Source organism: Scatophagus argus, chromosome 6 (assembly GCF_020382885.2).
Source record: "Scatophagus argus isolate fScaArg1 chromosome 6, fScaArg1.pri, whole genome shotgun sequence".
NCBI classification, from domain to species: domain Eukaryota; kingdom Metazoa; phylum Chordata; class Actinopteri; family Scatophagidae; genus Scatophagus; species Scatophagus argus.
The window spans coordinates 26283770-26304361 of NC_058498.1; the positions used below are offsets into that span (position 1 = coordinate 26283770).

Genomic DNA, 20592 nt, shown 5'->3' on the forward strand with positions numbered 1-20592 from the left:
AGTCTCCATGTATGTGGTTGTTTAAAAAAAGTGAGCTATGTAACTTCAGTTAATATGAATACTATTATATGTGTTTAATAACAGCAGATTAATTTTCCTCACATTTAATGGATCGATTAGTAAATAAAATTTCAGTCTCTGACATTATGCTTTTAATTTTTATTTGTCTTGTTTGTCCAGCGTTACCTGGTCCCTCAGCTACGCTCTCTGTGTGGTCTGACTGAGGAGAAGGCCACAATCTCATCTGATGCCCTCAGTCTTCTCATCAGGCAGTACTGCAGGGAATCTGGAGTGAGGAACCTGCAGAAGCAAGTTGAAAAGGTAAAGTACTGTAAAGCTCTGTTCTTTTAGTTTTTACTTAACCCGAGAATACATGCATTTGGCTACTCAGAACAAAGATTTTGGTTTTAATCAGTAGAATACTCTGCATGTCACAAAAACTGAATCCTACTCTGATTAACCCATTTAATCCCTTTCCATATGTCTGTCAGGTTTTTCGTAAGGTGGCTTTTTCTCTTGTCAGTGGTGACCAAACCACAGTGACTGTTACTCCTGACAACCTGCAGGATTACGTGGGTAAACCCATTTTTACAGTGGATCGAATGTACACTGTCACCCCACCAGGAGTGGTTATGGGGCTAGCATGGACTGCTCTCGGTGAGACACACACACACACACACACACACAAAAACTGCATCAGTAGAAATTGTAACACACTGAAGGTCTACTTGCATTTTGTCCTCTTTGTAGGAGGCTCAACACTGTTTATTGAGACTTCCTTGCGGCGTCCTTCTGGAGGAGCAGACGCTAAAGGAGAGGGGTCACTGGAGGTTACAGGTCAGTCAGGGAGGCCGTAAACTCTGCATAGTGGCGGTTAATCAAAAACTCTGGTCTGATATCTCCACTAGAAAAAATATTAAAGATGATTGTGCTTCTTTGCAGGTCAGCTGGGTGATGTGATGAGGGAAAGTGCAAAGATTGCTTCAACATTTGCCAGAGCCTTTCTGATGACCCATGATCCAGAAAATCATTTCCTAGTCAACTCCCATCTGCACTTGCATGTCCCTGAGGTAACCATGAGGATACTCCTGTAAATAAATTACTTGCTGTTTACTTTACTTGATATTTTTATTCTTTATAGCCTTTTTATACTAGCTGGTAAATAGTCTGGAAATGAAAATGCATTTTATTTGTGTAGTGTTTTTTCGAAATGGATTTAAAGCCGGCATGTGTAGAAGTGAAAATGTCCTGCTTTTATGTGAAAGTATCAAAAATGCACTGTAGCTTGCAGCAATGCGTATTCCTAGGTCTTTGTCTATGGCTGTCACATGTTTCTAGGGGGCAACTCCCAAGGATGGACCAAGCGCTGGCTGCACCATTGTCACAGCACTGTTGTCCCTGGCAATCAACCAGCCCGTGCGTCAGAATGTAGCCATGACTGGCGAGGTGTCACTGACTGGCAAAATATTGCCAGTAGGTGGAATCAAAGAGAAAACTATAGCTGTAAGTACGAGACACGCAGACAGGCAACACACACGCACACACACACTAATGCCTTCTTGTATCATGTCACATGCTCATGCTCATGGTCATTTAATTGTGCTTTATTTGTAGCCAATCTGGCTTTAGTCCAATATGTGCAGTGTTTAAAACAGTACTGTCATCTGTTTAGCAATGTACCTCTGTAATGTTGCTGACAAATTTTTATGGCTTCTCACTGGTGATAGCCATGGCCAGAGGCATTATGCGTTTTGGTTATTTGTTCATATGTACATATGTCCCATTATTGTGATCGAGTATCTCAGGAACGCCTCAAGGAAATTTCTTCAAAATGGCACAGATGTCTACTTGTACTCAAGGATGAATTGATTAGATTTTGTGCTCACAAGTCAAAGGTCCTTGTGACACAAAACATGTTTTTAGCCATGACTGAAGAATTCATATGCTAAGCATGACAGAATTTCACACAAATGTTCAACAGAATAATTCAACTCGGTTCAATTCAGTTTATTTATATAGCGCCAATTCACACCAAAAGTTATCTCATGACACTTTCCAGTTAGAGCAGGTTGAGACCAAACTCTTTATTTAAACTGTAATACAAAGAACCCAACGTACCCCCTTGAGAAAGCACTTGGCGACAGTGGTGAGGAAAAACTGCCTTTTAGAAGGCAGAAAAAGTGACATGCATTAATGTCACATAATTGTGTGCAGAAGGAGAGGGAGAGGAAGAGAGAGCTCAGTGCGTCTTGGGAGATTCGCGAGCAGTCTAAGCCTATAGCAGCATAACTAGGGGCCGGCCTAGACCAACCCTAACTATAAGCTTTATCAAAAATGAAAGTTTTAAGTCTACTCTTAAATGCAGAGAGGGTGTCTGCCTCCCGAACCGAAACCGGAAGATGGTTCCACAGTAAAGGAGCTTGATAATTAAAGGCTCTGGTTCCCAATCTACTTTTGAAGACTCTAGGAACCACAAGTAACCCTGCATCCTGGAAACGTAAAACTCTGGTGGGATAATAGGAAACTATCATATGATGGTGCCTGGCCCTTCAGGGCTTTATACACTATATTGCCAAATATATTCGCTCAACTGCCTTTACACGCATATGAAATTAAGTAACATCCCATTCTTAATCCATAGGGTTTAATTTGATGTCGGCCCACCCTTTGCAGCTGTAACAGCTTCAGCTCTTCTGGGAAGGTTTTCCACAAGGTTTAGGAGTGTGTTTATGGGACTTTTTGACCATTCTTCCAGAAGCGCATTGGTTAGGTCAGGCACTGATGTTGGACGATAAGGTCTGGCTCACAGTCTTCGCTCTAATTCATCTCAAAGATGTTCTATCGAGCTGAGATCAGGACTCTGTGCAGGCCAGTCAAGTTCTTCCATACCAAACTTTTTATGGATCTTGCTTTGTGCGCTGGTGCGCAGTCATGTTGGAACAGGAAGGGGCCGTCCCCAAACTGTTCCCACAAGGTTGGGTTGCACGGAATAGTCCAAAATCTCTTGATATGCTGAAGCATTCAGAGTTCCTTTCATTGGAACTAAGGGGCCAAGCCCAGCTCCTGAAAAACAACCCCACACCATAATCCCCCCTCCACCAAACTTCACACTTGGCACAATGCAATCGGACAAGTACTGTTCTCCTGGCAACAGCCAAACTCAGACTCATCCATCAGATTGCCAGATGGAGAAGTGTGATTCGTCACTCCAGAGAACTCGTCTCCATTGCTCTAGAGTCCAGTGGTTGTGTGCTTCACACGACTGCATCTGACGCTTTGGAGATGGATGGCTTGGATGCAGCTGCTCGGCCATGGAAACCCATTCCATGAAGCTCTTTACGCACTGTTCTTGAGCTAATCTGAAGGCCACCAGAAGTTTGGAGGTCTGTAGCGATTGACTCATTTTTTCACAAATGTTTGTAGAAGCAGTCTGCATGCCTAGGTGCTTGATTTTATACACCTGTGGCCATGGAAGTGATTGGAACACCTGAATTTGGATGGGTGAGTGAATACTGTTGGCAAAATAGTGTATGTGAGGAGAAGAATTTTAAACTCCATCATGAATTTTACAAGTAGCCAATGTAGAGAAGCTAGTACAGGAGAAATATGATCTCTAATACCAGTAATTCTTGCGAGTAATTGTGCAGCAGCGTTCTGGATTAGGTGGAGAGTCTTTAGAGACTTAGTGAGGCAATCTAATAAAAGGGAGTTACAATAATGGCTAATGATGATGGCTAAAATAAAAAAAGGAGAGGATTTTTATTGCATTTTGGCAGGAAGAAAGTTTTTTCTCATACAAAGAAAGCAAGGCGCTAGGGGTTGTATTTGGTCTCTCAGTGAATTATAGGTGTGTTCCAGTCAGAGTGTATCACTCACACCTGCATCTGGTGCATCTCGCTGAGGGACAGGTATATGGGCCTTGGCTGGAGGAACCTCTCCCTCCACTGTCCCCCAGTCCTTTGTCTCATCAACAACTCCAGTTGACCGCACTGTCCACCACTTTACGCCGTGCGGAAAAGCTAGCCAATAGGGTATAGGGCTCAGTACTTAAAGTAATGAGGAATACAAGACAGAAGGATAAGATCAAGATTTCTACCAGTTATTTCAGCAATGTATTTACAAACCTGTCCACAGAAATGTTTAATAAAAGGCCAATCAGAAACATGAAGTATAACCCCCATCAGAAACCTTGCATTTATTGCAATATTTGGAACGTATATGCTTATTTTTTTTCCAAAGCACAGGTGTAAACTGGAGGCTGTGAATAATTTTAAACTGGAACTTTTTGACTTTGTTAGTGGACAGACAAGTTTATGAGCCTTGACCAAACATCTCCCCACCCACTATTTGAAATTGTTAGGCCAAGATAGCCTCAGAAAGTGAGTTAAAATGATGCAGGTCCTCTACTGGGGGAAAAGGAGCACTGTTCAGCATCTTAAGATAGAGAGAGAGAGAGAGAGAGAAACCACTCAGTTGTAATCTTACTTTTGGGAAGATAAAGTTTACAGATCTGCTAGTACCTAAAAAGTGACTTGTCATACTGTTTTTTGAGCCCGTGAAAGGAACAATACTATTAGCTTTTATAGTACAGATATGCTTCCTAAACCACAGAAGAAATATATGGTGTCTATGAAAAGTTTTTTTCTTTTTTTTTTTCTTTTTTTTTTACAGAACACCAAGAAAATGTCAAAGTGAAATCAGATTTCTACAAAGTAATGTCAATTAATTAAAAATATAGAATGTAAAATATATGATTGCATGAAGTTCAAGTTAGTATTTGGTAGATGCACCTTTGGCCATAATGACAGTACTGAGTCTGTGTGGATAGGTCTCAATCAGGCTTGCACGTCTCAACACTGCAATGTTACTCTATTCTTTTTTGCAAAACTGCTCAAGTCAGGTTGCACAGGGGTCAGGTGTAAACAGCCCTTCTAATTTCAGCCACAAATTCTCTATTGGATTGAGGTTTGGCCTGTGAGCCACTCCAGAATATTCACGTTTTTGTCTTTGAATGATTTGTATGTAGCTTTCATTGTATGCTTCGGGTTATTGCCTTGCTGGAAAATAGACCCTCTCAGACAGAATCAGATTGTCCTCCAGGATTTCCCTATATTTGCTGCATTCATTTTACCCTCTACCTTTACAAGCCTTCCAGGGTCTGCTGCTGAGAACCATCCCCACAGCATGACGATGTCACCAGTATGCCTCACAGTGGGGATGGTGTCTTTGTGGTGATGTTCTGTGTTTGGTGTCTGTCAAATAAAGCATCTAGTCTGGTGGCCAAAAAGCTCCACTTTGGTCTTTGGGTGAACTCTATTTGAGATGTAATATGAGCTTTCTTCAACAGTGGCTTTCTCCCATAAAGCTTTGACTGGTCAAGAACCAGGGCAACAGTTGCTGTATGCAGAGTCTCTCCTTTCTTAGCTGCTGAAGCTTTTAACTCCTTCAGAGTAGTCCTAGGTGTCGTGGTGGTCTCCTTGTTGCATGGTCATTCACTGTGTGAGAACGGCATGCTGCAGGCAGATTTACATTGTGCTATATTCCTTTAATTTCTTAATGATGCATTTAACTGAACTCCAGAGGATGTTCAGTTTGTATGCATATCCTGACTTAAACTTTTCAGTAACCTTTTCTCAGAGTTAGTTTGAATGTTCTTTTGTCTTCATGGTGTAATTATTGCCAGGAATACTGATTTAACTAGTGACTGGAACTTGGTGACACAGGTGTCTTTCTACCACAATCGCTTGAGACACATTCACTGTACATTTCACTAATTGAGACTGCTGGCACCAGTTGGCTAGAACTCTGCTGAATTAGGTTAGTCAAGGGGTGAATATTCATGCAATTACTTCTTTTACATTATATATTTCTAATTAATTGACATTACTTTGTAGAAATCTGTTTTAACTCTGACATCAAACATCTTTGTAAATTCTAAAAAACAAAAAAGCCAAATTATATTGACTCTGATTCCATTTATAAAAGCAATAAAATTGGCAAACATCTATGAGAGTAAATGCTTTTAATAGGCACTACGCCTCTCAATGGTAGTCCAGGACTGAAATCTAATAACACCAACACAGAACATTCTCCTTTATCATCCTACCTTAAGGATCATTTGAGACTCTAAGAAGAGCAGTTTCTGTGGAATGCAACCGAAGACAACCTGACTGAAACTTGTCGAAAGGGGGAAATGATGTTTGTTGATGTTTGGATGATGTGTGGATGTTCGATGATAACATTGGAGGTTAGTCAGTGTGAGGCATTCTGCTGTTCCGCCCCTTCTTATGCCTTAGATGAGCAGAAAAAGATATTTTAATATCACACTGATTAGGCTTAGCATTCTCCCTTTACGGAATAGGAGAAAATCCTGGGCTACCCTTTTCAACCTTTAAGACTTAATTGCGTTCTAAAATACTGGTTTTTAGGAGGAACTTTTTTTTTAGCATCGCTGCCTTGGAGGGTGCTGTTCTTGACGACGATTTGTGGACGTAAGAAAAGAAAGTGTCTGTCTGTAAGTGTGGGGTCCCACCTGTGTCTCTACAGCGGGCTAAGTAAATGCACTTTATTCAGGTGAATGTTAAGACAACAGTTAAAGCCTGCGATCACTTAGGATTCCACAGTCCATTTCAGTAAAAAGGGAGAATGCATTAGCATGGAAAGCAGATGGATGTAATGGGGAGTCATAATTTAAATAAGAGACACTATCCCCATTCAGTGTCCCTGTGATTGTAACATCATGCCCCAAGCAGCATCACTACTCCTTGATGTAAAGGAGGAATAAAAGTTTTGGCCAACCCAGTCTCTGTTTAATTTTAGGTTCTCCTCATGAATGAAAGCTATATGAACTTTTCCATCAAAAAATTTTTACATTTCTTCTGATTGATAGTTTGTTGAACAGATTAATTTAAGGCAAGTCAAGTCAATTCAATTCACTTCAGTTTATTTATATAGCACTAACTCACAACAAAAGCTGTCTCATGACACTTTCCAATTAGAGCAGGTCTGGACCATGCTCTTTAATCAATCTGATTATTCAAAATAATAATTCACCATGAAACCAAGGACTGCAGCGAGACACACACAATCATCTCAGTCTCAAATGTGAAGTCTCTGGCTTTCCTCCTGGCTGCCTGGGCAAAATGGACACTGAGTGGAGAGAAGGAAAACCAATGAAAACTAATGTGGAGTTCTCCATCAGATACAATTCCAGACTTCAGTGGGGCAGTCCGTGTAAAAATATTACAGCAGACTCCAGGGTGTTCTGCAGCCAAGCAATTGGCAACAAACAGCCCCTCCTTAGGGTAGGCTCAAAACCTCATGGATCTTGGCACTCTTGTCCCAAGAGGAGAACAGTAATATTTGATATTTGATAGGTTTCGGTATTGGGTGTGGCAAAATGACTCCATAGCGACCTACAATATTTAAACATAGAAGCCCTTGCTGTACATTTCACCTAGATGAAAGAAATTTGGTAGGCCTATACTACTCCCTGAGACCTGTGCCAAGACTTAAACTGTACAAGAAGTTGGCCATTTTAAATTAATATTCAAATTTATACAGTTTATGGGTTTCTTAAAGCGGTCATATTTTAACAAACTCATCCTAGGAGGTTAATCTGATTGACTTCACATTTGGTGACCTTGTACAAAAGTCCTTGACTATGAAAAGTTATCAAAGGTTTCTGCAATGTTTAAAAGGCGTGGCTGTGATGACACAGCAAAGTTTGATGTTTCACCTCAACCAGGAAATTGCTCTAACTTAAGAATACATTATCCAATTTGCATCAGACTTCATATGTTGGATAAAACTTTTGACCTGAAGACATATACACATGAATATTCATTTTTTTTCTCATAGCACCACCTGCTGGCAACAGGAAATTATGTTTTGTTTTTTTTTTTGTTGTTGTTGTTGTTGTTTTTGTCTACTGTTTTGCTCAGTTCAACCAGAAACACCCCAAATGCAGTCAGAACCACCTTAAGAGCTTAATCATGATTTTTCATGAAACAGCCTTTCCGTTTATGCAAGGCGAAATTCCACCCTTTGCTGTGAAACAAGGACTTGTTGTAACTCAACTATACATTGTCCAGGCTGCACCAAACTTTAGGTGTTGGATCAGAATGCAAACCTCAATACATCCCAATATTCATTTATGCTAATTGCACCACCTGCTGGAAAATAGTTGTGACACCCCAGCTTTATGTCTTTGTTTAGTTTCATAAAAGACATTTCTAATCAAAGAGAGCCACTATTTGTTGTTCACATCTTTATTAATGCATGGAAGTCAGGTAGCAGTAAGGTCCTGATAAGCAGGTTATACCATGACATCACATCACTGAATAAGGTTGCCCTACAGACTATGTGAAACCACAAAAAAGAGCTGGACATTAAAATAACTTGGCCTGAATGCTTGAGCAACACAAACATTGACCTGATTCCTTTGTTATCACTCCCAAACAAAGGTCTAAACCAGGTGGTACTCAGCTATGCTGCTAAAGGGAATATGGAGAGATCATGGTTGACTCTTCTCATGTTTTCTGGTCATGTTCTTTTCCTCAGGCTTTCTGGAAGAAAGAAAGATTTCAGAACCCTGGGTTTCAGTATCAGTACCATTACAAGCAAGGCCATTACAAAATATTGGTTAAAGTAAAACTGTCCCACTGCTGATCTTTTTGTCAGTAATGTTAAACACATATGTAACATTACTGACAAAGAGATGTTAAACATGTGTTTAACATTACTTTCAAAGAGATCAGCAGTGTTAAACACATGTTTTAGAACAGATGAGCTACTAAATATGCCTCCAAAAAGAAAAATGGTGCGTGTATTTTCCAAGAAGACAGATCTTTAATAATTATTCTATATCGTATATAATATATTCTCATCCGTATAGCAGTGACAGTGAATTTGATGTTTGTGGAAGTTGTGACAGAGGGGGAGAAGGTAAATGATGAACAACAGGGGTTGTAGGACAAAGCCCTGGGGCAAACCTGTGGTGGCAGGGAACTGAGTGCGGCCTGAAAGGTATGACTGAAACCATTTGAGAGGTGTGTTTGTGATGCCAGTGGAGGAAAGTCTGTCCAGAAGGATGGTGTGTGAGATTGTGTTGAAGGCCGCACTTAGATCAAGCAGGAGGAGAATGAATAGTGAACCGGAGTCAGCAGTAAGGAGAAGGTCATTGGTGAATTTGAGAAGTGCTGCTTCAGTGCTATGGAGGGGACGGGAACCAGACTGGAATTGTTCATATAAATTATTGCAGAATAGATGGGTATCTAGTGGGACAGCAACTGTTTTTTTTAAGAATTTTGGAGATGAATGTAAAATTTGAAATAGGATGAAATTTATTGAGATTGTTGTGGAAGTGAGTCCAGGGGCTTTGTGAAGTTTGTAAGAAGGGAGAAAAGGGCCTTGGAATTTCCATCATTTGAGCTAATTTAACCAAAGTAGTAGATGGATTTGGCTTTAGAAATACAGTTTTTGTGGTGGAGAATATGATGAGAATACATGTCCTTGTGCACAGTGAGACCAGTTTTCCTGTAGAGTCTTTCAAGTCGATGTCCTTTTGCTTTTAACTATTGAAGAGTGGGAGTGAACCAAGGTGCAGAGAGAGTAAAGGACGCAGATCTGGTTTTGAGTGGAGCAAGATTATTTAGAAGGTTATGGAGGCTGTTGTTGTAGTGTGAGAGCCATTCATCTGGTGTAAAAAACTGTCAGCATTGGGAGGCTATTGATACTAGAGGATAGATTGTCCAAGTTTATGTCCTTAATATTATGGAAAAGTTATGGTGCGTGGAGGGTTGGCTTTGGAGAGTGAGAGATTGACACTGAAGGAGCCCAAGGAAGGGCTAGATATTCATATCCAATGAGATGTGTTCATCCAGTTTGTCCTGCTATCTTCTCAGCTGCTCATAACCCATGAGCAGCTGTGTCTTTGTCTAGCTGAATTAGAACTGTGTATTCAGTCTTAACAAGTTTAAAGATCAGGTAGTGGCTCTCATAATGGCAAAATTTTGGACAGACTGAGCAACATAATAATAATTTAGCTGTTTGCAGAGTCAGAGTTACAATTAGGGTGTATGAGGGTGTGTGCTCAACAAATTTAATTTTCAGTGGTCTGTTAAATTTAAACCTTTTGTTTGCACAAATATATATATTTTTTTACTCGACTGCTTTAGAGGAAAAGTCAAGGGGTCACCAAAACTATAAGGAATCATTATATCTAACACGGGACCCGGTCGGGTACAGCCCGAATAAGTGACGTGGGCCCGCTCTCTCATAGGCCCACCACCCGCGAGAGGGTTCAGAAGGGGCTGGTGCAATGTGGTTTGGGCGACAGCTGTGGACAGGGGTCCCAGCGACCCAAATCCCGGACAAAAACTCTGGCTATGGGGACATGGAATGTCACCTCACTGGGGGGGGGGAAGAGCCCGAGCTCATGCGGGAAATTGAGCGGTACCGGCTAGAGATAGTCAGGCTCACTTCCACGCACAGCCTGGGCTCTGGAACCCAACTCCTGGAGAGAGGCTGGACTCTCTTCTACTCTGGAGTTGCCCATGGTGTGAGGCGGCGAGCTGGTGTGGACTTGCTCATAGCCCCCCAGCTTAGCCGCCATGTGTTGGAGTTCTCCCCGGTGAACGAGAGAGTCGTTTCCCTACGCCTTCGGGTTGGGGATAGGTCTCTCACTGTTGTTTCGGCCTATGGGCCAAACGGCAGTGCAGAGTACCCAGCTTTCTTGGAGTCCCTGGGAAGGGTAATGGAATGTGCTCCGACCGGGGACTCCATAGTTCTAGTGGGGGACTTCAATGCCCACGTGGGCGACGACAGTGATACCTGGAGGGGCGTGATTGGGAGGAATGGCCTCCCTGATCTGAATCCGAGTGGTGTTCTGTTGTTGGACTTCTGTGCTAGTCACAGTTTGTCCATAATGAACACCATGTTCAAGCATAATGATGTCCATCAGTGCACATGGCACCAGGACACCCTGGGCCGGAGGTCAATGATCGACTTTGTGATTGTGTCATCTGGCCTTCGGCCATATGTTTTGGACACTTGGGTGAAGAGAGGGGCTGAGTTGTCCACCGATCACCACCTGGTGGTGAGTTGGATCCGCTGGTGGAGGAGGAAGCCGGACAGACTTGGCAGACCCAAACGTGTTGTGAGGGTCTGCTGGGAACGTCTGGCGGAACCCTCCGTCAGAGGGGTTTTCAACTCGCACCTCCGGGAGAACTTTGACCAGATTCCGAGGGAGGCTGGGGACATTGAGTCTGAGTGGACCATGTTTTCCACCTCCATTGTGGAAGCTGCTGCTCGGAGCTGTGGCCGTAAGGTCTCCGGTGCCTGTCGTGGCGGCAATCCCCGAACCCTGTGGTGGACACCGGAAGTAAGGGATGCCATCAAGCTGAAGAAGGAGTCCTATCGAGCATGGTTGGCTTGTGGGACTCCCGAGGCAGCTGACGGGTATCGGAGGGCCAAGCGTGCGGCAGCCCGAGTGGTTGCGGAAGCAAAAACCCGGGTCTGGGAAGAGTTTGGGGAGGCCATGGAGGAGGACTATTGGTCGGCCTCGAGGAAATTCTGGCAAACCATCCGGCGCCTCAGGAGGGGGAAGCAGTGCCCTGCTAATACTGTTTACAGTGGAAGTGGGGAGCTGCTGACTTCAACTGGAGATATTGTCGGAAGGTGGAAGGAATACTTTGAGGATCTCCTCAATCCTGCTGACGTGTCTTCCGTTATGGAAGCAGAGGCTGAGGACCTTGAGGCGGGTCCATACATTGCCCAAGTTGAAGTCACTGAGGTAGTTGGGAAGCTCCTTGGTGGCAGAGCACCGGGTGTGGATGAGATTCGTCCTGGGTACCTTAAGGCTCTGGATGTTGTGGGGCTGTCTTGGTTGACACGACTCTGCAACATCGCATGGGAACAGTGCCCTTGGACTGGCAGACCGGGGTGGTGATCCCTCTTTTTAAGAAGGGGGACCGGAGGGTGTGCTCCAATTACAGAGGGATCACACTCCTCAGCCTCCCCGGGAAAGTCTATGCCAGGGTACTGGAGAGGAGAATCCGGCCGATAGTCGAACCTCGGATCCAAGAGGAACAATGCGGTTTTCGTCCTGGTCGTGGAACACTGGACCCCGTGGCATCCTGTGGGAGGTGCTCTGGGAGCATTGGGTCCGGGGTCCTTTGCTAAGGGCTGTGTGGTCTCTGTACTCTCGGAGCAGGAGCTTGGTCCGCATTGCCGGCAGTAAGTCGGACCTGTTCCCAGTGCATGTTGGACTCCGGCAGGGCTGCCCTTTGTCACCGGTCCTGTTCATTATTTTTATGGACAGGATTTCTAGGCGCAGCCAGGGGCCGGAGAGTGTCTGGTTTGGGAACCACAGGATTTCATCTCTGCTTTTTGCGGATGATGTTGTCCTGTTGGCTTCTTCAGGCCAGGACCTTCAGCGTGCGCTGGGGAGGTTCGCAGCCAAGTGCAAAGCAGCTGGGATGAGAATCAGCACCTCTAAATCCGAGGCCATGGTTCTCGACCGGAAAAAGGTGGACTGTCCCCTTCGGATTGGAGGAGAGTTCCTGCCTCAAGTGGAGGAGTTTAAGTATCTCTGTCTTGTTCACGATTGCGGGAAGATGGGAGCATGAGATTGACAGGCAGATTGGTGCAGCGACAGCAGTAATGCGGTCGTTGTACCGGCCCGTCATGGTGAAGAGAGAGCTGAGCCGCAAGGCCCTCCGTGAAGAGAGAGCTTCCTTGCGGCTCAGCTCTCTCTTCACTACTGAACCCACTGAACCCAGTGCTGCTGACCACAGTGTCAGACATGGTGTCCTTTAGCCTGACATACTGTGGCCAGTCAATCTACGTTCCTACCCTCACCTTTGGCCATGAACTTTGGGTCATGACTGAAAGAACGAGATCTCGGATACAAGCGGCTGAAATGAGCTTTCTTCGCAGGATGGCGGGGCGCTCCCTTAGGGATAGGGTGAGGAGCTCTGTCACCCGGGAGGAGCTTGGAGTAGATCCGCTGCTCCTCCACATCGAAAGGAGCCAGTTGAGGTGGCTCAGGCATTTGTTCCGAATGCCCCCTGGACGCCTTCCTGGGGAGGTGTTCCGGGCATGCCCCACCGGGAGGAGGCCCCAAGGAAGACCCAGGACACGCTGGAGGGACTATGTCACTCAGCTGGCCTGGGAACGCCTTGGGGTCCACCCGGAAGAGCTGGAGGAAGTGTCTGGGGAGAGGGAAGTCTGGTCAAGCCCTGCTCAAGCTGCTGCCCCCGCGACCCGGTCCCAGATAAAGCGGAAGAAGATGGATGGATGGATGGATATATCTAACATGTTGGATGAAATGACAAACTGACAGTCTTTAGACCAAACTGTTTTTGCATAAGTTTCAAATTAATGTACGTGTTTACTTCAGAGTTTGAACTGGATTGTTTTGTTATTCTCAGGCTCGTCGTGCTGGTGTGACTTGCATCATCTTGCCAGCTGAGAACAAGAAGGACTTCTCTGACCTGCCGGACTACATTACTGAAGGCCTGGAGATCCACTTTGTGGATCACTACAGCCAGATATACCCAATTGTCTTTCCACAGAACCAGTCATAACCTACTTTCAGCTGCAGCGCTAAGGCAAACTAGAACTAGGATTCCTTTCCATGGCACTTCAGAACCCAGATCCTAGTGCCAGTCACTAGTTTTTGACTGATTCTTGTAAATATGCTGTTTGGACTCGGCACTATCTATCGGCACTATCTGTTCCAAAATCATTGGAACAGCTGGTTTGGTGGTCCCCCACATATAATTTAGCCATCGCAGGACACCCAATGTAGGAAGACCATGAGGTGACAGAGGACAGCTCTGGACTGAATCTGCGCCGAAGATGGATATATACAGTGGCTGTGATGGTGATAATGCCAGGCAGCTTCTTTAGCCACAGTTCACATTGTACAGGACTGTGGATGGACTCTTAATAGATTTCTTTTTCTAATATTTTATATTAGTAATGACCAGATGTGATGACGATAAAATAAATAATGACAACTCTGTTGGCTGTTGTTATCTGCTATAACCACCCTGTGACTCTGTGAATGGATTTGAGATTTGAATCAGTTTATACAATGTTGCTGGTTATTTTCATCTGTAAAAAAAAAAAAAAATCAGTATCACAAATCACATACAATTTATGGACCAAAGTATTGGGACACCCAACCATTATACCAACAGAAACTTAAATGATGTTGTATTCTAAATACAGACATTGATATGGAGTTGGTCTGTCCTTTGCTGCAGTAAGAGCTTGCACTCTTCTGGGAAGGCTTTCCACAAGATGTGGAGTGTTTCTCTGGGAGTTTTTGGCCATTCATGCGGAAGAGCATTTGTGAGGTCAGTTCTGTTGGATGAAAAGACCTAGCTCAGGATCTCCATTACAGTTCATCCTAAAGGTGTTTGATGCAGTTTAGTTTAGGGCTCTTTGCAGACCGTTCAAGTCCTTCCACACCAAACTCATCCAACAATGTCTTTATGTACCTTTCTTTGTGCACAGGGACACAGTCATGTTATAATAGAAAAAGGTCTTGCCCAGACTGCTGCCACAAAGTTTGAAGCATAACATTGTCAAAAATGTCTTGGTATTCAGCTTCATGTCGACCACAGAGCCAGCCCACCTGATCAGTTTATCCAGTCTGGATGTGTCCTTCTAGGATGTGCCACCCCCCAGCACACCACAGTATAGACACACTGGCAACCACAGACTGGTAAAACATCCATAGCAGTTTGCTGCAGATGTTGAAAGACCGCAAACTCAGTACAACCTGCTTTGTGTCTTCCCATACAGGTGGCTGGTGTGTGTTGTCCAGTCCAGCCACAGCTCAAGGTATTTGTATGATTCCACAGACTCCACCTCAGCTCTACCTAGCAGGACTGGTCGCGATCTTGGTCTGGACCTCCCAGAGTCAGTGACCAGCTCCTTCATCTTAGAGGTGTTGAGCTGTAGGTGGTTAGTGTGACACCAGGCAGCGAAGTCCCCCACCAGACTCCGATACACCTCCTCTCTGTCGTCCTTGATGCATCCAAGGATGGCTGTGTCGTTGGCGTACTTCTATATGTGACACAGCTCCGAGCTATAAGAAAAGTCCTCCAGCACTGAACCCACTGAACCCAGTGCTGCTGACCACAGTGTCAGACATGGTGTCCTTCAGCCTGACATACTGTGGCCTGTCAGTGAGGTAGTTGGGGATCCAGTTCACCAGGTAAGGGTCTACTCTCATCCTGCTCAGTTTGTCCCAAAGCAAAGGGGGCTGGATGGTATTAAAGGAACTGAAAAAGTCCAAGGCAAGAAGAGAATCCTCACTGTGCCGCTTCCCTTACCCAGATGGGAGTGGGCTCGATGTAGCAGGTAGAGGAATCTGAATCATTTCCTCAAGTGATTTGTTCATTTGTCAGTTCAGTTGAGCTGTCAGCAGCGCAGCTGCTGCTGCAGGGAGAGTGGACCGTGTGCACAGACTGCGCCGCCTCACCAACACCTTTATCACTCTGTGAATGAATCATTCAGTCATCATTCATCATTCTAAACCTGATGCTCTCTCCCGTCAGTTTTCTTCGTCCCAGACTTCAGCCGGTACAGAAGAGATCCTGCCTTCCTCCCGAGTGGTGGCGGCCATTACCTGGGGAGTCGAAGAATCGATTCAAGAGGGACTGCAGACCGACCCTGATCCAGGTAATGGTCCACCTAACCGGTCTTATGTTCCTTTGGCTGCCCGCTCTCAGGTCCTGCAGTGGGCCCACTCCTCCAAGTGGGCATGTCATCCTGGGCTCCACGGACTCTTACCATCCTCAAACGCCGTTTCTGGTGGCCTTCCGTGGATAATGAGGTACGGGAGTTTGTGGCAGCTTGTCCAGTCTGTGCTCGGGGAAAAACCTCTCATCGCCCTCCCGCAGGCCTCCTTCGTCCCCTGCCAGTGCCCTCTCGACCCTGGTCCCACATCGCTTTGGACTTCGTCACCAGTCTTCCACCCTCTGAGGGTAACACAGTCATACTCACCATTGTGGATTGATTTTCTAAAGCTGTACATTTCATGCCATTAACCAAACTTCCCACAGCCTCGGAGACTGCACAGCTCCTCGTCCACCATGTGTTCCGACTTCATGGAATCCCTAGTGATGTGGTGTCTGATTGGGGCCTGCAGTGCACCTCTAGGGTGTGGAAGGCATTCCTCCGGGCGTTGGGAGCTACTATAAGTCTTTCGTCTGGTTACCATCCCCAAACTAATGGGCAAACTGAGCGGGCAAATCAGCACTTGGAATCCACCCTGAGATGTGTGGCGGCTTCTAACCTATCCTCTTGGAGTGCCCATCTTCCCTGGGTGGAATGCGCCCACAACTCCCAAACCAGCGCCGCCATCAGTATGTCTCCTTTTGAGGCGTCCCTCGGGTACCTACCCCCGCTGTTTCCGGCCCAGGAGGAGGAAATTGCGGTTCCCTCTGTGCAACTTCACCTCCGGTGTTGCAGACGGGTGTGGGTTGAGACTAAACGGGCCCTGCTCCGCTCTACTCAGGCGAACGAGTGATCCGCCAACCGTCACCGAACCCCTGCTCCCCCATCAGGAGGGTCAGTCAGTCTGGCTGTCTACCAAGACTACTCCCCTACGCACTGAGTCCCGCAAACTTTCCCTTTGTTTCATTGATCCCTTCTCCATCCTGAAAGTCATCAATCCTGTGACAGTGAAACTCAAGCTGCCTGCCTCCATGCGGATTCATCCCGTGTTCCACGTCTCTCAAATAAAACCTCACCTCTCCAGTGCTTTGCAGCCCGCCACCACGCCCCCTCCGCCTCCCCGTTTGATTGATGATGAGCCTGTCTACACAGTTGACCGGCTGTTGGATGTCCGCCGCCGGGGCCGGGCCTCCGGTACTTGGTGGACTGGACTGGGTATGGTCCGGAGGAGCAGTCCTGGGTTCCTCAGTCCGCTATCCTGGATCCCCGCTTGGTGAGGGATTTTCATTCTGCCCATCCTCACAGGCCTGTCCGTCCGCCGAGAGGCGGTCGTTGAAGGGGGGGTACTGTTAGGATTGTGACTGAATATTCGGTTGTTTTTTCCTTTGTTTTGGTTTTTGTTATTTTTCTTTCAGGCACGCCGGGGACAGCTGTGTCGGCAGGATGGGGAATTGGAGCTGAGTGTAATCACCTGTGTCATTTAGCCCACCTGTTTCCTGTTCTCTGCTCCTTACTTAAGGACCTGGTCTGCATCCACTCTCCACCAGTTCTTCAGGTTTTCGACGCGGTAGTACTTCGGCAAATGTTTGAAAACCTTCCTGAAAATACCTTTCGTCAGAGATTTAAGCTGTCAGTTTCCACTGTGAGGAACATAGTGAGGAAATGGAAGACCACAGGCACAGTCCTAGTTAAGGCCCGGAGTGGCAGACCAAGAAAAATCTCTGATAAGCAGAGGCGAGGAATGGTGAGAACGGTCAAACTCAACCCACAGACCAGCTCCAAAGACCTACAACATGATCTTGCTGCAGATGGTGTCACTGTGCATCGTTCAACTATTCAGCGCACTTTGCACAAGGAGATGCTGTATGGGAGAGTAATGCGGCGGAAGCCTTTTCTACGCACATGCCACAAACAGAGTCGCTTGAGGTATGCTAAAGCACATTTGGACAAGCCAGCTTCCTTTTGGAATAAGGTGCTGTGGACTGATGAATGTACAATTGAGTTATTTGGACATAACAAGGGGCGGTATGCATGGCGGAAGAAGAACACAGCATTCCAAGACAAACACTTGCTACCCACAGTAAAATTTGGTGGTGGTTCCATCATGCTGTGGGGCTGTGTGGCCAGTGCAGGTACTGGCAATCTTGTAAAAGTTGAAGGTCGCATGGATTCCAGTCAGTATCAGCAGATTCTTGCCAACAATGTTCAAGAATCAGTGACAAAGTTGAAGTTGCGCCGGGGCTGGATACTTCAACAAGACAACGACCCCACACACTGCTCAAACTCTACAAAGGCATTCATGCAGAGGAACAACTACAACGTTCTGGAATGGCCATCTCAGTCCCCAGACCTGAACATTATTGAAAATCTGTGGTGTGATTTAAAGCGGGCTGTCCATGCTCGGAAACCATCAAACCTGACTGAACTGGAGATTTTTTGTAAAGAAGAATGGTCAAAAATACCTTCAGCCAGACTCCAGACCCTCATTGGAAGCTATAGGAAGCGTTTAGAGGCTGTTATTTCTGCAAAAGGAGGATCTACGAAATATTGATGTAATTTTTCTGTTGTGGTGCCCAAATTTATGCACCTGCCTAATGTTGTTTAAGTAATTGTTGCACACTTTCTGTTAATCCTATAAACTTCATTTCACTTCTGAAATATCACTGTGTTTGTCTGCTATATGATATATTTAACTGAAATTGCTGATCCGAACAACCAATGATTTATAAAGGAAAATCCTGAAAATGATCAGGGGTGCCCAAACTTTTTCATACCACTGTATATAAATAAACTGATTTGAATTGAATTGAATAATACCAGGCAAGTACGTTACCGCAGGGGACTTCAACTGTGTCTTTGAGCCAAGTAAAGATAGGTTCTCTTGACTGGACAACACTCACACAAAAACTGGGAGACTTTACATCATTTTATAAAAGAATTCAACTCAGTGGATATATGGAGATACCAAAATCCATCTTGAATTTTCTTGCTGCTCCAGTACTTACAAATGTCACTCTAGAATAGATTATTTCCTGGTGTCAACAGAACTTATTTCTTATATTAGAAGGTCCCAGGCAGCACGGTGGTGCAGTGGTTAGTACTGTCGCCTTATAGCTACAGGGTTCCCTGCGTGGGTTTTCTCCGGGTACTCCGGCTTCCTCCCACAATTCTAAAAACATGCACTTTAGGTTAATTAACTACTCTGCATTGCCCCTAGGTGTGAGTGTGTGTGTGGTTGTCTGTCTTTGTGTGTTGGCCCTGCGATTGACGTGCGACCAGTCCAGGGTGTACCCCGCCTCTTGCCTGTAGTCAGCTGGGCTCCAGTTCCCCTGAGGGATAAGCGATATAGAAAATGGATGGATGGATGGTTTGGATTTGGGAATTGGATAAGATTATTGCATCTTAATCCTGTAGCTGTACTCATAAATAAGGTTGTCTCTGGGCCCTTTAACATCACAAGAGGCTGCCCCCAGGGCTTACCTCTTTCACCGCTTCTGTTCATTCTAGATATAGAACCACTTGCAATACAAGTATTGTCTAATCGGCAGATATAGGGGATTACAATCAATAATAGAGTCATAGAATAGCTCTTTTTGCTGAGATGTGATTAGATTCTTAAAACAATTAAACATCTCCGTATCAGCACTGTTAGATCTAATCAGCCTCTTCTGTAGCATCTCTGGTTGTAAACGCTTCAAAATCATCACTAATGCTACTTAACAAAAAGGAAAGACAAAATACAAACCAACAGTTATTCACTTTGAAGCTCACTTCTGAGTTTACATATTTGGGTATCAAAGTAACACCTCATATAAATTATAGCATCAATAATTTATGAAATCATAATGAACTCAGCCTATAAATCTATAGAAAGAACACATACAAATAGCAGAGGACTGATATCATTCATTTATTACTGGTTTGCATCTGACTGTAATGAAACCTCAATAACAAATCTGGAGTCATGGAGGGCAGACTTAAATGAGGACATGTCTGAAGACGATTTGATAATAAGCTGTGTAGAATATCAGAGACAAACAGAAAATACTAATTTAAAGCTACTCAGATATATTTGGTTAATGCAGACATACATAACTCCTGCTAAATTAAATAAATACATTAGCCATTAGACTCTAAGTTGATATTGCTGCACTTGTATCCAATACACCTTAAACTGAAACCCCAAGAACATAAATGTATGGATTTTGAAATATTGCAGGCAAAAACCTACATACTTAGTCCCTGAAACAAATCTGTACAATAACTAATCCATCCACTAATCATAACTTGAGGGACTCTAGTGTAAATAGTCTTTTTCTTTTCTCTACTGTGTACAGCTGCAGGTAAAGCTTAATGGTTATCTTGAAAAGGATTATAGCTATTAGCTGGAAACATTTGAACTGTGACACAATGTATGTCAATGGAGAGAATAATATCTATACTAAAAAAAAAAGAAATTTAGAAACCAATTTCTAGAAAATTCTATTCTATTCTAAATTCAAATTCTATTTTTTGAGGTGTAGTATTTTTGATTTATTTATTTTTTAAAGTCATTATTTATGCATATCTTAACTTCACTAGAGGTACAACTGAGGTTTGTATTTGATATATTCCTTTTTCAGATATTTGCGAGGGAGAAAGAGAAATATTGTTGATGTGTTGTGGAGGAGGGGTGGGTGATGGGGCTTAACAAAAATCGCACTGTATTGTATTGCACTGAACAAAATTATATGTGAAATGAAAAAATAACAGACATTATAGCTAGCTACCAGTTCTTTTTTTCTTTTTCTTTTATTTTTTACAAAATTAACACAAGCTCCATTTTAAAATGTATTTTGTCAGTGTTACAGTATAGCTGCCTCCATGTCTATGCACATTAGGTTAACTGGCTACTCT

The 20592-nt window shown here is 44.4% G+C and overlaps 1 protein-coding gene across 1 annotated transcript in view; it reads left to right on the plus strand.

Moving 5' to 3' along the window:
- lonp1 (lon peptidase 1, mitochondrial) overlaps positions 1-14153 on the plus strand; it is a 29711-nt gene extending 15558 nt beyond the window's left edge. The window contains exons 16-21 of the mRNA XM_046391083.1: positions 181-321; positions 492-657; positions 751-837; positions 943-1070; positions 1339-1503; positions 13434-14153. Of these exons, the coding sequence (XP_046247039.1) occupies positions 181-321; positions 492-657; positions 751-837; positions 943-1070; positions 1339-1503; positions 13434-13589 (843 nt within the window). The 3' untranslated portion in view covers positions 13590-14153. The remainder of the gene's footprint in view (positions 1-180; positions 322-491; positions 658-750; positions 838-942; positions 1071-1338; positions 1504-13433) is intronic.
- Positions 14154-20592: the final 6439 nt, after the last annotated feature.